Source organism: Propithecus coquereli, unplaced genomic scaffold, assembly GCF_000956105.1.
Source record: "Propithecus coquereli isolate 6110/MARCELLA unplaced genomic scaffold, Pcoq_1.0 Scaffold205, whole genome shotgun sequence".
NCBI lineage: Eukaryota > Metazoa > Chordata > Mammalia > Primates > Indriidae > Propithecus > Propithecus coquereli.
The window spans coordinates 1802433-1822745 of NW_012145523.1; the positions used below are offsets into that span (position 1 = coordinate 1802433).

The 20313-nt window shown below is 35.3% G+C and overlaps 1 protein-coding gene across 1 annotated transcript in view; it reads right to left on the reverse strand.

Moving 5' to 3' along the window:
• DISP1 (dispatched homolog 1 (Drosophila)) overlaps positions 1–19657 on the reverse strand; it is a 74674-nt gene extending 55017 nt beyond the window's left edge. The window contains exons 1-2 of the mRNA XM_012644049.1: positions 19510–19657; positions 5618–6143 (exon numbers count right to left, since the gene is read on the reverse strand). Of these exons, the coding sequence (XP_012499503.1) occupies positions 5618–6126 (509 nt within the window). The 5' untranslated portion in view covers positions 6127–6143; positions 19510–19657. The remainder of the gene's footprint in view (positions 1–5617; positions 6144–19509) is intronic.
• Positions 19658–20313: the final 656 nt, after the last annotated feature.

The following is a 20313-nucleotide window of genomic DNA, read 5'->3' on the forward strand; positions in this document are numbered from 1 at the left end:
TGGTAGCCTCTAGCTGCATGTTCCTATTGAGTACCTGAAATGTGGCCTGTGTGACCAAAACACTGAATTTTTAATTTTATTGGTGCTTACAGAACAGCAAAGTTCTAAAAAATGCAGTCTTCTTGCAAAAGATACCTGTCCAGCAGTCCTGGAATGGTAATAGTTTATATCAAGAAATAAAGACAAATGATTATTTTGCTACTAGCAATCTTTCAATGGTAAGGGATGAAAAGAAGGGAATATGAATTTGTAAAATTGTATAGTCTGGTTCTCTTTTATATTAATATATAAAACTGGCCAATGCCTGTGCAAAAGCACTGGTCCAGAGAATACAGCAAAAGCTCCAGAGAATACAACAGCTATTCAGTAAATACTGATCAAAGACGACAATCTACCTGTGGTCAGCCTGTGCTGAAATCTAAGTGTCTTACCTTGTCCACGTTACCTCCACGTCTTTGACGCTGGGAAGCAGGCTTGCAGTTTTCACCTCTGTCCCTAGCTCCTAATATTTAGTAAATGCTTATTAAGTACTTGCTAAATAAGTGAATCACTAACCTTAAATTTCTCCATTCATTGCTCCAACATCTTAGAGAAACATTTAAATTGACTCTGGGTGATTTCAGACTCTGGGATCTGTGTCAATACCCAGGTTTGTGCCACAATGTTGATGAGGTGTTCACAGTGATATTTTTGGTTCAAATTTCCTGGCTAAATAAAATAAAAATCACCAGGGCTAAGAAAAGGGGAAAGGGTGTATCACTGTAGGCCAGGTGCTGTGAAGTAAGACACTTTGGGACATGATGCTTAGACCTGTAATTTTATCCCTAGAGGTTATGGTACAACATATACAAAAGAACAAGAGTTCAAGTGGTAGATTCTATCTCTTTTAATGTAACACAAGAATTCTCATGTCTTACACTTTAAGAAAAAGAGATCCCTTCACAGTAAATAACTAATATGCTAAGGGGAAATAAAAATAAAACCTCTGAGAGAAGTGAGTCAGAAATTAGAAAATGAATAAAGAACTGAAGGAGAAAAGGAATATAGGTTACAAAAATTATACAGCCATAATGTATGGCACAGCAAGGACCATGTTTAGCTAACATTTAAGGAGCTAAGCTAGTGCTAGGGTTCTACAGTCCACTCTCTGACAAGCATTCTTAACTCTAATTCCTCTAGTGTGCCACAGGAAACTTTCGAAGTGACCATCTGTCTATGAAATCACATATAGAGAAATAAAAACACAGTTGGCAGGTACTCCAAAATGTCACAAGTTCCTTATCATGGTAATGAGTCTGTGGCATTGCCAAGTATCAATTATGGAGTCCTCTGTTACAATAAAGAACATTTCTTTGCAACACCAAATTAAAAGGTAAGTACAGTTTAGATTAGAACTCTTGTATGCTATTTTTGGGTGCAGAAATCCTTATTAACTGTGCAGTAACACCATTACCCTTTCACTTTAATATGGCAATAAGAAGATCCCAAAGGAATAATTCAAAACCTGTTTCGACCAGCACACATGGAACGTGACTGGCTGCTGAGAGGTGTTTTCCAGCTCTCTGGAGGATAAAGAGTAGATCATCACCATGTAGGCTTTTAAACAACTGGACTGTGTAGATTGACTGGATGTAGAATTAGAAAAGCTATCTCTCATGACACCCCAAATGACCCTGCACTCTAGCAGTCCTGTTCTCATTACCCTTTCTTAAATATGCCTTTATTTTTTCAAGCCTTCCCCTTACAACTTTCCTCCACCTTCTACATTCTGCCTCCTCCAGTCTCTTTATTAATTCCTAGTCATCCTTCAAGGGCCACTCATATTCTATCCTTCTCAGCCAGACTGTCTCTAACGTCACTAACATACAGGGATCCTTCCCACCTCTCAATTCTTAGAGTTCTTTATTGTTTCTACTGCAAAAGAAATGACTTATTATTATTATACTTACTGTTTTAACTCCCTAAGTGATTCTGATGATCAGCTAGGTTTAGGACTTGTTGGTATAGGCCTTGCCTCATGGAAAGAAGACACTACTTTCTGCCCTTTTTAATTCCTTAGAGTTTCCAATTAGCCATATTATTTAATGGCTGAGCAACATGCATGAGGATAGGAATCTACAAATAAAAAAGCCTGAAGCTTTAAAATGAAATCTATTTTAAGCTATTATACATAATATTTGGCAATAAGTGATTAAAACAGGACATGTTAAATATGATCCTTGCAATGATCTTAATTCTATCAATCAAAAGATTAAAAGAGGCCGGGCACAGTGGCTCACACCTGTAATCCTAGCACTCTGGGAGGCCGAGGAGGGCAGATTGCTTGAGCTCAGGAGTTCGAGACCAGCCTAAGCAAGAGCGAGACCCCCGTCTCTACCAAAAATAGAAAGAAATTAATTGGACAGCTAAAAATATATAGAAAAAATTAGCCGGGCATGGTGGCGCATGCCTGTAGTCCCAGCTACTTGGGAGGCTGAGGCAATAGGATCGCTTGAGCCCAGGAGTCTGAGGTTGCTGTGAGCCAGGCTGACGCCACGGCACTCACTCTAGCCAGGGCAACAAAGTGAGACTCTGTCTCAACAACAACAACAACAAAAAGATTAAAAGAGAATTTTATAAAGAAAAAAGCACACATAGATGCCTGATACAATGAATCTTTTAGAAAGATTTATTCGAGCGTAAAAATCAAGAGAGGATAAAAGAGAACCTACTGTACTAAAGGGGAGAGGGAGGGAAATGGGAATCCATAGTGGCTCCTCATTGGCCTCAGGATAATGTCTCACGATCCCCTGAACGTGGTTAAAACGCCCTTCAGGATTTGGTCCCAGTCTACCTCTCCTCTTGCTACTAGTCTCTTCCATCAGGGTTCAGCCATATAGAACTGTGCTGGAACTGAGCGCACACTACCTTGTAAGTCTTTGCATAAACTGTTCCGACTATCTGCAAAGCAGCCCCTCTGTGCTCTCTCCATTTGTGACTTCTATTCATCTTCAGCCCTTTGTGCTCCTTCTTTGTTGTACTCATCACAATATTGTACTAGCCTGTTTGTTTTACTGTCTCCCATCCTACTAGCTTATATCTCTATAAAGGCAAAACAGAAGTCTCAACTTGTTTAGAATTACATCCTTGTGCCTGGCACATGTAAGTATTCAGTAAATATTGTAGATTATATAAATAAATGTAGGAAATAGGGAAGTAATATAATTATTGAAGCACAATAAAGTATGCAACAGACACAACTAGACACATACTGTTCCTTGAAGGTATCTTTAAAATATTCCATATCTGTTACAAATAGTTAAACAAAGGCTCAAATTTTTAAGATAAAATTCTAAACATGAAAAATTTCCTTCATACTATTCTACTTTAGCATTCTTTCATACTATTCTACAATTTTTCTTGATAGACAAATATGGCATTTTTAAAATTAGGGTTTTTTTTTTCAAACTGAATAATGAAAGTGTTTTTCTTTCTCTCATGACATTCAAAATGTGAGCATTCAGTAATTCAGACACAGCATTTACTTCCAGGTAACTTCTTTGTTGGGTCTCAATTCCCTTTTCGATAACATACTCTTTTTCCGGAAGGTAGTCAGCTTTTTATCGTTCTTTCTCTCTAGCATCCAAGGCAGATCCTACAGGGATAGGAATCCAGTAATCATGCGCGATCTCAAGTGAGTTCTCCATGACTGCTAAAGACTCGGTGCCAGTAATGACCCCACAGCCAAGGGCAGTGACAAGCTCCACCAACCACCTCGCAGTCTGTTTTTGGTGCCATTCTATCTAAAGTGCACATAAGGCTTACATTTCTTTTGAATTAGATCATTGAGAGATGCTAAGTCAAAATCCTGAAAATCTTCGCACATTCTGCCATATTGAAAGAATTGGTTATTTGCCTGTAGCTTTAATCTGTGACGACATTTTTTTAAAGGAGGGATCAATCAAAATGTAGAACTATATATCTCATCTCACACTCTACAACCATATAATTTATGATTCAAAAACATCACTATTTATGATTATATAATTTTAAAATCAACTATTTATACAGTTTGATTCAAAATGGAACGAGTCTATAACTGGCCATGTAACACAATGCTGTCAAAATAAACCTTCTAAGAAATGGCTCTGGTGAATTTGGTGAATTTCTCAATTAAAAGACACTTAAATCCAATATGGAAAATGTATTTGAAACTGTAGAAACATGCTGCAAAGGGCTCTCCTCCCTTTCCCCCTCCCCACCCTCTTTCCCTTTTTCTTCCCCTTTTCTCTTCCTCTCTTTAAAAGAGTAAAACCAGATAATCTCTAACGCTCAAAACCTGATAAAAGTGAAAAGTATTTATCCCTTAATCCCTATTTGTGTCTGACTCTTTAATGCAAAGTGAATTTGTTACATGCATACAGTGGATTACTATTCAGCAATACAAAGATAAACTAACACATGCAATAATTAGATAAATCTCAAAAACGTTATGCTGAATTGCCAAACACAAAAGAGTACATCTTGTATGATTCCATTTATATGAAGTTTTAGGAGCAGGCAAAGCAAATCTTTGGTAATAGAATTCAATATAGTGATTGCTTCTGGTAAAGAGAGTGGAAATATTTGTATACACAAGGAGTGCAATGCGCACCACCCGAAGGATGGACATATTTGAAACACGGACTTGGGGAGGGGGACCAAGGGCAACATACGTAACCTAAACATCTGTACCCCCATAATATGCTGAAATAAAAGAAAAAAAAAAGAGAGTGGAAATAACTGAGAAGGAGCATGAGGAAACTTTCTGGGGTGATAGAAATATTCTGCATCAGACCAAGGTGTAGATTACACTTACGTATACATTTGTCAACACTGATCAAACTGAATAGTTAAGATCTGTTCATTTCCCTGTGTGTAAATTGTACCCTAATTCTAAAAAGAGAATGCTCTCTTTCTGGATAATTTAAAATTTTTTATTACCTAAAAATGTAAAATAATACTTGGTCTCTACAAAGTGCTTAGTATTTTATAAAATCTATTACCATTGCTCACCTGCATTGAATGAGACTTAACTTACCCATGGGAAAAAGAGCTGAATCCCACAGAGAAATTATGGGCTAGATGGGGATAAGGACTGGCAATTATGTAGATTTTTCTAGTACTTTTCAATCTACCAGATCTAAAAATGATTTACAAACAATATTTTTAAAAGTCTTGTGCTACAGATTTATAGGTTTCATCTGCTATAAAAGGAATATTTGCTTTCACCTGATCTCAACATAGTCACCTAAACCATAGGAATAGAAATTGTGAGCACAGCTATAAGGAAGCATAAGGAAGCAAGTGGTTTTGTACTTCTTTTTCATAAAGGTGATCACTATGAGTAACAGCAAATAAAGGACTCCTATTTAGGTAGGGAGGATTTGACTAAGAAATCAACGGATAAAATAGAAATACTATACTATTTCATTTGCATTGTAGTTGGCTTCACACAATCCCCAAAATATGCATTTTCATAAGTTTTCTTTCCCTGACATATTTTTCTGTTCTCCTTTTGGAGAAATAAACACAAGTAGTCACATCCACATTCAATTAGTTGAATGCCAAAGGCCAGAAAAACTTTCAGACGACTCACCTTATGTTGGCTATGTGCTGTTGCACAGGCTGATGCTGAAAATGGTCAGGCCACGGATGATGCAGGCAGAAGGATGGAGAGGGCTGAAGACAGCACGCAGTCTGATACACAGGTGAATGATGTGGACAAAGAGATGCAGAATACTCGGAGTGTGGCTGCATGCAACACGAGGCCAAAGCAGAGGGTGCTGCAGGGCCAGCCTCAGGATGGCACTCTTGGTGACTATTATGGCTAGTCAAAGGGTGATGGTATGGGCAAGGATGGCAGCATTGGGATAACATCTGAGGTGTTCTTTGGTTGTCTAAAGGCAGAAAGGATGATTTAATTGTGCCATTAAGTTGCAGGCATCCATTTGGACTCACTTTTGTTCTTGTTGCTTCTTTGGGTGTGAGCTGTGGGGCTGCAAGGTCTCCATCACAGGGGGTGAGGACACTTGGGTTGGTAGCACTGGTTGCAATGCTGCCATTGCTCAGAACCACAAAGTCATTGTTTCCATTTCTCATAGCCATGCTCCAATTTCTTGACCCTAAGAAAGTAAATTATATAAAATCACCCAGTTATAGTCAGGCAGGCAAATATGTAGCAAAGACAAGTAAAATAATTAAAAACTACTGTTTGAAAATGAAGGTTCCTGAAGCAGTTCTGAGAGAGTGGTAGAAACCCAGCAGCAACTGCAACAGAACTAGCCAACACACTGGCACTCCTCTTCTTTCCTCTAGCTACTTCATGCACCTTAGGGACCATCTCTCACCTCCACTGATCACTTTTCCCCCACTGACGTCTCCTTTCAGTGCCTTCCTTCTCGCCCCATCCTAGATGTGCAAATTATCAGTTAATAACTAGAACATTTTGGGAATGGGAAAGGAGAGGATATAAATACCATCCTTCAAGCTTTCAACAATATCATAGTGGGGTGTTCTGATTTAGGAATGATGGGTAAAATGAAGGACCACTCTGAAGGCAATTAGTTGTATAGGTTAAAATAATTTGAGTGATCTTAAGAATGTTTTATGTCTTAGAAAAGTCTCAAGAACATATGACTTTTCCTCTATGTCACTCAAGTCCCAGAATAAGAATAAATAAAAGAAAATAAAAACTAGTCAGCTAAGAACTCTAGTAATCAAAATATCAGATGCAAAAGTTTTAGCCTCTAAATCAATGAATGTAATGGCTAAATAATTAATAAACATACCACATAAACTGTCCATGAATTATTCACTTGTCTTCTATGTTATACGTATACTATAGATAACATTGCTTTCACATGGGAAAAATAATACCATGGATGAGATTTGCTTCAAATGAGACTTTTTTCCTTCCATCAATGGGTCCAGGCCTTCAATATAAAGGAAAATCCTTACCTGTTCAAATTACCAGTAGCAAATATGTATAGTCAATAAAGAAAAGCAAAAACAGACAACCTCTTCCCTTTCTCCTTGCCCATCCCTCCACTCTCTGAGCAACATACACACGAAATCTGGTAATTTATAAGAAAAACGATCATCAAATGCCATTGGTCTATTTAATGTATACATGAAAGCCAATAAGAAAAAAAGAAACCATAATTTGACTCATTAACCCTTTTGGCATGTCATTCTTCTAAGTAAACAAAACAGATTCTGGAGAAATCTCTCCCCCGTCTCTCCCACCTCTGGCAAACATACAGGTAACCAGAAGAAATCATCTCTTTTCAGTCCGAGTACATGGTAATCTCACTGACAAACCTAGATCACCCATGACGAAGGTTCCTATGTACATTTTCACCCACTAAATAAACTATCCAACAGGGGCATTTCTGAGCAGAGCATGCCCATACCAGGACGCAAACTTAGCACTATTCGTTTACCTTTCAGATAGAAGTCTTCAACACACACACACATTCAGTTAAATAAACATCACACAATAGGAATTTGTTTATAAATTGTTTTAATGGAAAGACAAAGCAGTTAAAAACATCAAACTATGTATAAATTCAAGTAGATGTTACTTCTCTAATCACTGTTATCAACACTTTTCCAAGTGGCCTGCCAATCCCAAATCCTTTTATAATGACTTGAGAGAGATTCTGAATTGTAGTGAATACAGTTGCCCTCTCCTTCATTAAACCACTCTTGGGTATAAATGCCTTGTATAAAACATTCAAATAATATATCCAACAGAAAGCAACAGTAGCTAAATGTATTCTCTAACTAGCAGGAAGGTAGGGTAGGTATACTGATTGGCAAGAGCACTATTCTGACCCAGGAGGTATGAACTCTAATCCTTTTTCCACCACTTTCTAAATGTGCCATCTCAGCAAGATCTGTTCACTTAAGCTTCTGTTTACTTAAGAATATATCCTCCCTTTTGTTGTTAACAAAAGAACAGGCTGTCTGCAAATACTCTGAAAACAATATAACACAAATTAAAGAATATTTAGAGAAGCACTTGACTTTTTAACACATTAACTGCCATCTGAGTTATATTTAACTCACACTAGTTTTGAGCCCTGAGCCTCATGAAGCGTATGTAACTCACACATCTCTTTACCTTGGGAGTCCCGTGAACTATTTTTTAAGATGTATATAACTCATGCACAGAAAACAATAAAAAATAACAAATTTATCATTAAATTAGAAAGGATCGTTTTGTTTTCAAAGTTTTTATTCTGTTTTCATAATAAAACACCGTGGCCCCAGGGAAAAAAAATTTTTTTTCTAGTGTGGCAATGTGTTAAAAAGTTAATTGAAATTAAAGATGTTTGCGTACTAGATAACATAGGAAGCAATTGCTAGATGAGATCAATGCAATTATTTCCCAGAATTAAAAAATCACACTGTACAAATACTCCATTCACAGAAATCACTAAAGGCATACCTGCAGTGGATATTCTCCAACCTCTACCTGCAATGGATATTCCAAAGCCTGCAGACCTCAGCCAAGCTGTCCCAGCTGATGGGATCTCTACTAGGCTGGACTGCAGGGGAAAATCAACAACTCTTTCTCTTTCCATTAGGATAGAAGGAAGGAACAGTTCTGATTTGTTGGCTTGTTTTTACCATCTCAGTCTATTTTTTCCTAAGTATTTAATTCAATCAATCCTACTGACTCTAACCATAGCTGTCAGGTGAGTTAAGTTAGTAAGCAGCATCTAATAACAACAAATATCTTCAAAGTTTTAAGATGAAACTGGGTTTAAGACAGAATGCTATCAACCTCTAATACCCTTCATATTACCTGGAGTCCCCCCTTGACTTGCCATAATTGTCATGTTTCCCTATCTTCTAATTAAATCTGCTTTTTCTCAGGAAAAATAATTTTTCTTTTTCTTTGTAACCAAAATCACAACTATAATTCCCTTTTTAAAAGATTTCAAATGGATTATTTTGTAGTTGCACAGGAGTTAAATAGATTCTTGTAGGCCAGCTAGGGATCTAATCACCATTTATAACATTTTTTTCCCACTGTGGTAAATGCAGTTCAAGTGCCAAATAACTGACTTAACTGACTTACAAATGAATTTTTGGAACACAACCTGTTTTGTAACTTGGAGACTTCTTGTAATAAAGTAGGAACTAGTAAAGAATAATTTGAACTCAGATTTTGGCTTGCATTTGAAGCAAGTCACATGAGCTTTCTCCAATTCAGTTTCTTTAATCATACAATGGGAATAATCAATTTGACTTTATAAATAAGCCAAAAATACTAGTAAAACTAATACAAAGCAAAAACAAAAAATTAAGAAATGTCTATGGATTATTTAAGTTCAGTGAATATATTTGTGTAGGGATTCGGGTAACTAGGAGAATAGCAGAGTTTCAACCTAAAGTCAAAAGTTGACCAGAAGGATCATACAAAGATCACTTTTCTTCAGAACTGAGACAAATGAGGTAAAAAATTCGGTCTGATCTTAGGATGAAGGGAACTAACAGGAAAGAAGACAAGATAGAGAAAGAATAAATATAATAAAAGGAATGAAATATGGAGTTCCTGAAAAAGAGTTAATACCCTTTAACTACTGTGATAAATGTAATGGTATGTGATTATAAATGCAGTGATGGTAATATTCATTGTGGAAAATTAAAATAAGTTTTGGGTCAAATATTATATAATGAGTAACCTTAAAAGATAGGTATGTTGAAATCATCATAACACACAGATAATGACACAAAAAACTATCTCGAGGCACCACCTTGAGGTGTGATGGGCCCATGCCAGATATTTTAGTGTATCTCCTGCTGTTCATGAATATAATATGTCAATATCAATACATTCAAAGCCACTAATATCATACCCCCCATGCACCTTTTCAGCTAGCATTTTTATGTCCTGAGAGATTTAGCAGTTTTGAGGATATAGGGTCATTGGCCAAGCACCATCTTTTGAGTACATTTTAAAATTTATAGATTTTTTTCTTTGAGCTTCAGTTCTTCACATATATAATTCGAGGTAAAAAATAATATAAATCTCATAGGATTACTACATGAATGTAAAAATGTTTTGAAAACCATAAAGGACTATATATTTATAATGAAAGAATTATCATTATTGCTTGAGTGATAAAAATATAAAAAGATATGAAATGATGCTTCTTAGTTTTAAGCCAAAATTATACAACCAAGGCATCTGTAACTTAGAAGAAATAGCATTGGTAGGATTGAGTTTGAAAGTTTATTCTACTAGTCACTAACTTCTAGAACCTGGGTCAAGTTGCTTAACTCTCACTGTGTCTAAGTCTTTTTTTTGTGTGTGTGTGTCTAAGTCTTGGTTTCTTCTTAGAGTTAAATTTGTTTCAAATGCAAATTGGTGCAACCTTCTAAGAGCAACAGGGCACAACTTGTCAAATTTAAAATACCTCTATCCTTTGACCTGCAATTCTACTAGGAATGTATCCTTTGGATATACTTGAACAATGTGTAAAGATATATGTATTTGTCAGGATGTTGATTCCTGTACTTTTTGTAACAGTGAAAACTGAAAACAATTTAAATTATTATCAACAGGGAACTTATATTCTGTTATATCCATACTTGAGTATTCTGCACAATAAAAAAGAATGAGTTATATCTGGATATATCACTATGGACAGAAGTCCAAAGAACATCATTATGTGCAAATAAAACTTAACTATAGAACAACCTATATAGTATGAACCATTTGGTTAAAAAAAAAGGGTATGTATGCACACATATGTATAGTTAGGTATACATAGATAATTTCTAAAAGGACAGAAGAAAACGCTAACACTGTTTTCTCCTGGAAAGTTGGACTGGGCTACTTGGAAGAGTGGAGAAGACTTTCACATTTTACTTTCTTTTCTGCTGGCAAATTTTACTCTAAATGTTTCTTTTTATAGTAATAAAATATTACTAAAGCAACATAGAAAATCCTTAGCACAGTGACTGACAATGAACAAAAGGTAATTATTACTAAAATGCAAAAAGAAAAACAAAATTATTTTACCTTAAAGAATAACTAAACATTCACTGGAGACATTTAATATTATTTTTTTTTTGATATAGAACTGCTCTTCTACGATGACATTCTACACAAATAATTGGATAAAGCAGGAAATAAAAGGGAGCTAAGGAGGAAGAATAGATTAATACAAACTATTCAAAGGGTTTCAAATATTTTATCTCATAGTTTCCAAATTTTTAGAAACACAGATGATTATTTATTGGCCAAAGCTATCTATAAGCCAAAGTACCATGACTAATCCTGTATTCATTAAAACAGACATTACAGAGAAGAAATACAGAGACATTTCAATCATGTTGAAATGTAGAGAAAAAAGTCATCAGAGCTCATGTGGTTTGAAGGTTTAAAATAATTACATCCTACTACTCTTGTTTGGAACTCAGTGTTTATCTCTATAAAATACACGGAAATCATCATGCTTCAAAGAAAAAAAGTAGCATCTCACTGAAAACTCTATCATATAATCATAGTAGGATCTGTTTGAATTATGAAAATTTTATTTGTCAACATACACTCATGTGTTGCTTAATGATGAGGATGAGTTCTGAGAAATGCGTCATTAGGCGATTTCGTCGTTGTGTGAACACCATAGGATGTACTTACACAAACCTGGATGGTATAGCCTACCACACACCTAGGCTATATAGTATAACATATTACTCCTAGGCTGTAAACTTGTAAAGAATGTTATTGTACTGAATACTATAGGCGACGCTAACACAATGGTAAATATTTGTGTATTACACATTCTAAACATAGAAAAGATAATGTGTGGCACTACTATGTTATAACAAGAATTTTTATAATCTTATGGGTCCACTATGGTATATGTGATCTGTCACTAATCAAATGTGGCACATGACTGTATTATATATCAAAATATGTTAATGATATACAATTTTTCCAAAGGATGCAATCAAACCATTTAGGTGGCTCCCAGAATACAAAACACATTTAAAGAGTGTTAAGAAAACTTCCTAGCAGCTACTTGGAATTGGCGGTCAGAACTGCTAGTGTGGCCAGAAAACTTCCAAGGCAAAATCTAAATCTCTACTGTTTTAGAGAATACACACACCTGTTCCAATTACCACAGTAACACTTAGTAAAGCCATCACTATCCTTACCAAACACAGGGCTCACAAAGCCTGAAGGAACATCGTCTTCATCCCCATCAACAGTTACAATAGTGCACCTCTGGGCTATTTCCAAAGCACTTTCTCACACATGATCTCACTTGAGTTGATCCTCCTAATAGCCCTCGGAAAAACAGGTGTGGCAGGCATTTCCATTCTATTTTGCAAAAGAAAACTTGACATAGACAGTCTAAGGTGCTCAAAGACAGATGCTGATGACAAATGGCGATGCTAGGAGGCCTGATGCCAAGGTTTTGAGAGCTTTCTGCTGAACTACATTCCATAAGTTTAGATGTTGTATTTTGGAATAATTCTTTGATTTACCAGATTCATAACACCAAACCTTTGACTAAATGGGAAGACTGGATCACCAAGACCACATGTTGTAGCCAACCATCTTTTTCAGAAGAGTGATTCTCTCTAGAACACAGTTTCACTGGATAAAATACAAAACGCTAAACTGACACTTCCAAACGTAAGGATCACCTGGGTTGACAGTGAAGATGCAGATTCAATACAGCACACCAACAACATGCCCATGCTGCTGGTCCCTGGAACACTTTTCTGGAAGCAAGGCAAAACCACAAACTAGGTGAGGAGGCTACAAGAGAACTATGCCTAAGTAATGGCAAGATAATCCACAATTAAAGCAGAATGGACCAAAAAAAAGTAGAGAAACAATAACAGTTGACAGAGAAATAAAGGCCCATTTTTCTAATAAAGGCAGAGAAAAGTAATTTAACAATAGAGGTTCTAATTGATAATCAAGTTTATTTTTTTGTTTTGTTTTCTTTTCAGAGACAGGGTCTCACTCTGGCACCAAGGATGAAGCACAGTGGCTCCATGACAGCTCCCTGCAGCTTTCTGCAGCCTCTGACTCCCGGGCGTATGTGATCCTCTTGCCTCAGCCTCCTAATGGCATGCGCCATTACGCCTGGCTAATTTTTAAATTTTCTGTACAGACAGGGTTTCATGATGTTGCCCAGGCTGTCAAGTTTAATTATTACTTATCTCATGACTCCCAAGTTACTTTGGGCATGAAAATAACAGCTGATAGGATTTTAATCTTTTTCGTGCAACTCATAAATATGGACCCATATATATGGAAGCACTCTGCCCAGTTAAGTTAACAGGGTGAGACACTTTTTTCTCCCCTCTTAAGTGGTACTAGATATAAGAAGACAGGTATATAAAGAGACCTCAAGTCTTTGTCACATAAGGAATAAAGGCAGTCTGGGGACACCCATATCCATTATTTCCCAAACCTGTTTTAATATAGAAGGGTTCCTTTAAAATTGCTTGATGCCTATCCTAAAATAATGGACTCATTTCTGATCACTGGTACCAAGTTGGCCTATTAATATTTAGTGCTATGACCAGAGAAATAAATAGCTTCTCTTAATGCCAAGAGAAATGTACAAAGAACTGTACCTTAGGTATTTCTGCAGTAGGGCTATTAAAGCTGGACAGGAGAAGCACATCAGCCAGGCTTGCCTTTAGGAATACTTTTGCCCTAAACATCTATGTCCAGCACTTTCATCACAACACTCCTATGAAGATATGAAACCTATTACAGAGAAAACTGAGGGTCAAAATTATTAAAGTAACTTATCCAAATTACATGATTGGGATTCAATCCCAAACCAGTATGACTCTAAGGATAAGGCTTTTCCACTACCTCAAGATGCCTCTAGGGCAATGCCAAGTTCAACTAGCTTTTATAAGACCACTAGAGGCTACTGATATAAAATTCTGTCTGAAGGTCCACATGAAAAATAGCTTCTGGATTCAGTATCTCCCAAGATAATTTTAAAAGGTACGATTCAGCATTCAAGAGTGTCAGAGACATATTTCACTAAATTAAAAAGAGATTTTATATATCCATATATCATACTATGCAAACTTGAAAAAGCAAGGCAATGGGTTGATCTTTGTTGTCATGTAGTATTCAGATCATTTCAAAATAATGTAATTGTGACCTCACAGCAAAATTTGTATCTTTAATCAAAGGATCAGGCACTCTTAAGGAATTAAAATGGATGATCTTAAATAAAGAAAGATAATCTTCTTCCCTTCTGAGACAAATTAAAGTTTCTTATTTTTCTTTAAGTTCATGAACTTTCTACCATTAAACTCTCCTTCAATAAGAACACTTATAAATAGCTTCACCTAATCACTTATAAACATTTTATATGTTGCAAAGAACTAAACAAATATAAGGTATTACTGCTATTATTCCCTGGAAGCATAAACAGCAATAAGTCGGAAGCCATTTTCCTAAAAAAAAATTATACATTTGAAGATCTATACCTCTAAACATACATTCATAGGAGCCTACTAGGTATTAGTATGCTTTCTGCCACACCAGGAAAAAGCAACCTGAGTTCCAGGAAAACGAAAAGTGCAGGATTACTATTCTTTTACAATCAAAACTTACTGTTTTTACTACTAAATTTGTACTATCAAGTAGGTAGTTTCAACTTACGATAATAAATGCCATCTTTGAAAATGAAATATAACATTTTTATATAAACTCTTTTAATATGATTATAAACATGATACATATTGATAAAAGAACCAATAAGGATAAACTGCAAATGTTTTATGTTTCATCTTTTATAAAAACTACTCACGGTATTTACATATTAATGATATAGAAAAAAAAGTAAAATTGCCAGATAAAGGTTCCCCTCAGATTTACAACAAAAATTATAAAAGTAAAATAATCTTAGGAAGATATTACAGTATATCTGCCATAGCAAATCTAAAAGTCTTAAATTTGGAAAGCAGTGTTACTGCCAGAAATGAGGTTGTCAAAGCAGAGATTTATACATGTAGGGGTGAGTGATAGGAATTTCAGTGTTGAAGAAATATCAATTTAATTTTTCTCAGTTTGTTTAATGTCCAACATACTTTTGGTAATAGGTCTATGTGGGAAGAGAACTGTGGGTATAAAATGAAGTTTACCTGTTACAATATGGGATAAATGATGCCAATAACATCCTCTGTTTAGCATAAACACTTCCTAAATACGTATTTCAAGAGCATGATCACAGTGTTGAATTACTAAAGAAGTTTTCAGAGATCTCTTTTCCAAGTTCGTCCACAAAAGTTATCATTCCACATACTATTCACCATTCATTTTATAAATATTGTATCTGTAAGTATCAATATGTGGGGGGAGAGTGTTTTCTTATGCCTCTGAGTTCCCATTTCAGATGAGTTTAAATTCCATTAAGCTGCACTAATTTCTTTTGAACCCTCAGCTAAGTCTAGAAAATTGTGCTAATTTTTACAGCCAAGAATATACAAAATAAAACTAGAGGAGCTTTCTATAATCAGAAATGTCAAACAGTGGTAATTAAAAAAAATTCTACAAAGTCCTCCTATAAGTAGTTATCTAAGCCCAAAACCAGGCAAGACATTTATCTAGATGCTGCTACAAGTCTTGAGGGGATGGCAATAAACACAACAAATATTCACAAAATTACAATTCTATCACAGCATCTCATCCCTGGGTGTACATTAGAATCACTTTGATAATAATAAAAAAAAATTATAGAAACAGGGCCCAGCCCCAGAGATTTTGATTTAATTCATACCATAGTGAAGTGTGGGCATTAGCATTTTTAAAGCTCCCCAAGTGATTTTAATGTGTACCCAGAGATAAGAACCACTGATTTATACTTTATATAATTAATCCTAATCAATTTGTAAGAGCAATCAACTGCCACTCAAAATATTCAACATTCAGAACATATTGCTTGAAATGCAGAATATTGCTGCATATTAAAAAACATTTGGACCTGGTACTCTATGTTAGATGTGGTTTGTAGTATTTAAACTATCTTCACTTGGTTTTTTTGGTTACAATGAAAAGAGGTTTCATCTACAGTACTTCTTAAGTAGACAAGGTGGGGGCAAGGGTACGGCAAGGAAAAAGTCTTAATAAGACACTAGCTCAAGCAAGACAACAGTGCAGACTTCATGGAAACAATGCTATGGAAATGTGAAGCCAGTTGTCACACAGCCTCAGTTACTTATGGATCTTTTCAAGAAAGTTTAGGAAATAGCTAATTTGACTAATGAGTTTACTTAACACTCAAAAAAAGGTATATCCCCGACCTCTGGTCAGTCTCTAAAATGAAGTCTCAAGCTTCTCTAATAAAAGAACACATTCCCCAAAGTTCCATGCGGTGGGGTTCGGGGGGGGGTCTTGGTGGTAGGAAGATTTCTGGTGGCATTTTAACCACCTTCAACTTTCGAATCCTAGGGTCAGAGAGTCTCCAGATACCAGGCCTGCTATCTAGCCTCACATCCCCACCAAATAAGAATTACAAGATTAATTAATAAACAGGAACCCCAAGATGTGATAGGTCTGTCTTTAGGCCATGAGATTTCACTTGAAACTATTCTGTCTTAACTAAAATCATAAAATGGGTGGCTTTAAAATTGAGCAATCTATCTGTATCACTATAGCTCTTCTCCAACAGAAACAGGATCATATTACTGAGCTTAACAAATGTTGTTGAACAGATCACAAGCATGTCTAAAGACACCATGAATGTTTACTACTTCACACATCTCAAAACCTCAAAACTTGGCAACTCAAAGGAAAAACCATCACTAAGGTAAATCAAATTAAGAAAATTCTACTCCCACATATTATGAGGAAAAAGACATGAGGGAATTTTAAAAATGTCTTTCATAACGCCAAAAATGGAGATCAATCACCACAAAACACTTAAAAGTTGTTTGATTTAGATAGTGGTATGTTGTTTTTTAATACTACACTTAGAATTATCTAAACTTTTCCCACAAATGTTAAGTATCTGACACCAGGCCCCACTCCCCGCTGTTTTGTGAAGTTTGAGAAGTAGCAAATCAAATTTCCTAGAGCAGCTTCCCAAATGTGTTGTTCCCTGCAGAGACCAGTAAATAATATCTTAAGGGTATCCTTTAGTTTACTGAGCAACTTGGGAAACATCACTCAATATATTTGTACAAAACACAATTAAAGATATCCTTTTATTTAAAGAACTCTGAGATTTGCTTTAAGCTTGGAAAAACATCAGATTTATAAAGACTTTTTATCTTACTTGAATTAGATCAGTAAACTAACGCTTAATAAGAGCCTGGGTGCAAATTCCATAAATCTTTTTCTACTCCTCACTTGAATTATCACTATAAATGCTTGTGAATTCTGCTATTTGCTTTCTTGTATACATTAGATGAACTGACATTTTACATTCACTATTGATATGGATTCTTGTTTGCTCGCAAAGGTAATTAAATCATATTCTTCGGTTAAATAGGTAAATGTCCTTATTTAGCAATCATATAATAAGCACCTACTGTGTAACCTGTGAATAGTTTTCTTGGAATCTAAATATATGAGCCTGTCATACATGAGCCCTTTTAACAGTGATTAAAATAAGAAAATAGATATTAAGATGGAGAGAACAAAGAGCCACCCTCTTTTCCAAGTCTAGCTATTCTAATTTACTTTAGTTGCTTTGTTTCCTATTTTTTCCAAAAGGCTGATAGGTGAAGCAACTCATTTGTCTTAATCCTAAATAACTCAGTTTTCTTTCCTGTGTTAAAATGTGATCAGGAATTGCAATTTTTTAAAAATAGGAGATGTTCCTATAGTCTGTATGTTAAGGCTGTCCATCGCCCATGCTGAGTTATAAGAATTTTACAGTGAGAATTCTCAGATCCAACCCCAGAACTCAAAGCAGTTAAATCAGAAGGTAAAGAATTGATGCACAAATACTGAAAAGCAGATTTCCCAAGAGTTTCCAAAAAGGGTCGATTGGTTCAATATAAACTACAAAGACAAGTGGGATTAGATTTAATTATTGGATGAATCAATTTTAGAATACATATCATTTCCCAGACTGAGGCAAGGTTAACACGTCGTTTCTAAACTGCTTTGCAGGTCAATCATTTCAGACACTTAAACATTATACATTTTTTCACAATCAGTGCAAATAGTTCATGCTCATACTTGTAAAATTCAGGTCTAAGATGTAAGCTATTATTTTTGTATACTAAAACAAAAAGTTCCAAATAAAGCATAATCTAATTAAATATTCCAATATTCAATATTTTGGCAATGAAAGCATTCTAAGATAATCTATTGGATTTGCAAAACTAAAAAATAAATAAAACAATGCAAAAAGACTATTTTAACATTTGAAAAAGCAGAAATGTGTTACCAGACATTAAAACCATGGGAAGTAGGAAACACACTGCCTACACTTGAAATACTCATTAGCTGAGAGATTGTTTACATAGTTTAGTGATTTCCCGGCCATCAAAAGGAACTGGAGTTTTCTTAATTATAAATACTATGACCTAAAATAACCCTCTTGTGGATAAAAAGGACATATTTCATTCTTTTCCTTTCAATAGGAATACCTGTTTGTTTAACAAATTGTAAAGTGTGTTCTCTACTTCTTACATCATCACTGAAGAAAGGCATTTATGGTCAATGATATACACAAAATACCTCAGTTTTCATTAAATTTTGCAAGTTTACATTTTACTACCAGACATAAAAATTTTTCACAGGTTAAAGTAGTTTGAATTTTTCTACCAGTTGCATATAAATTAACTATACACATCTTAAGCAAAAAGCAATATAGTAAATATATTCTGACTTGTACTTTAAGTAGTAAATCCAATCATAATATAGTTACCATTGTTACAGTTAAAATGCACACAATGCATGAAACATTTAATCAACTCAAATACAACTTCAGGGTGTGTATCAAGCTGTGTATCTGAAATGAACTTCGATAAGAATTAAACTTGCTGTTGAAGCTTAGTTCCCAAGTGGCTATCTTTATCAAACTTCTCTACAGAATGGAAAATGTTAACAGTTTCTATTTTCTTACAATATTTAATTTACAAAGTGATTAAAATGACTCCTATGATTCTGTATCCATTTTTCTATCAACTGGTAATGACAAACACATCTTTTCAAGATTTTCTGATTTAGAATCTCAAAGTATGAAACAACAAACTATTTTAAATCTCAGATTTCCTTCCAACTTTATAAAGAAAGCACATTTTAATAAACTTAAGAAATGTCTGACCTTACTTTACTGTGCTAGACTATAATTCAAATAAACTTCACAAGATTTAAATGCTAAGATGCCGTTCAAAGTTTACGGAGAAAAAACCCAGTGAGCTGGAATTTTAAATACAATCCTAGAAACAAAGGTCAGTTTTTCAATAAATTCTCCCAAAATAATACGTTCACACATATAGAAGCAAGAGTAAATGTATTACCTTTATGTCAAAACAGGAAACTTTTCTGGCTAAGTTTGGTCTGCAAATGATTGCAGTAGCAACAGCAGTAACTGACTGCGGAAAACAGCACAACAGAAAGCAATGAGTTGGCAGGAGCAGCTCCGCAGAGCGGCAGGACAGACTAAATGACAAGCACACGCAGATTGCTTTGAATTAGGCGTGTTAGGGGCTGGAACTTTCAGTGTTTGCTCTCCAATAGGACAGGAGAGTTTTTCTCCTGCTTAACCCCTTGGGGCAAGGTCTTAATAATGGTAACAGCTGGCATACAGAGGGGCTTGATCTGAGCACAAGGTCAGCAAACCAGGATATGAAGGTGACATGTAATTTCTAGCCTTTTCCTGCTTCTACAGGGAAATTGCATGAAAGACTGTTTTTAGTTATAACTTCCTTTGATCTTTTGGATTTTAAGTTACTTAGTAGATTAAAGCCATGTTAGCTGATATTATTTGCTTGCTTAGCCTAACTTAAGTGTTTCAGATTCAGTTTTCTGACACGTAGTGCTACTACATTTAAACTAACACAAATAAACACCAATCCGTGTTTATTTCCAAGTTCCGGGGATTCTTGTGTTCTTTCACAAGAAATGACTGTTGAGACTCTACTTTTAGGGCAGAAAGTTCATAGTTTTTAAAGGAGACGGTCTTCTTTTTTAAAGAGGAAAGTATTAGTCAAAGCAATTTTAAGTGTTTTTCTTCAATTTACCTAAACAAAAACAGCAGTTTGTTAAATAAATTTGACACTGCTTTTTATAAATGCATGGCCCTCGTGATGCCAGTATTTGAA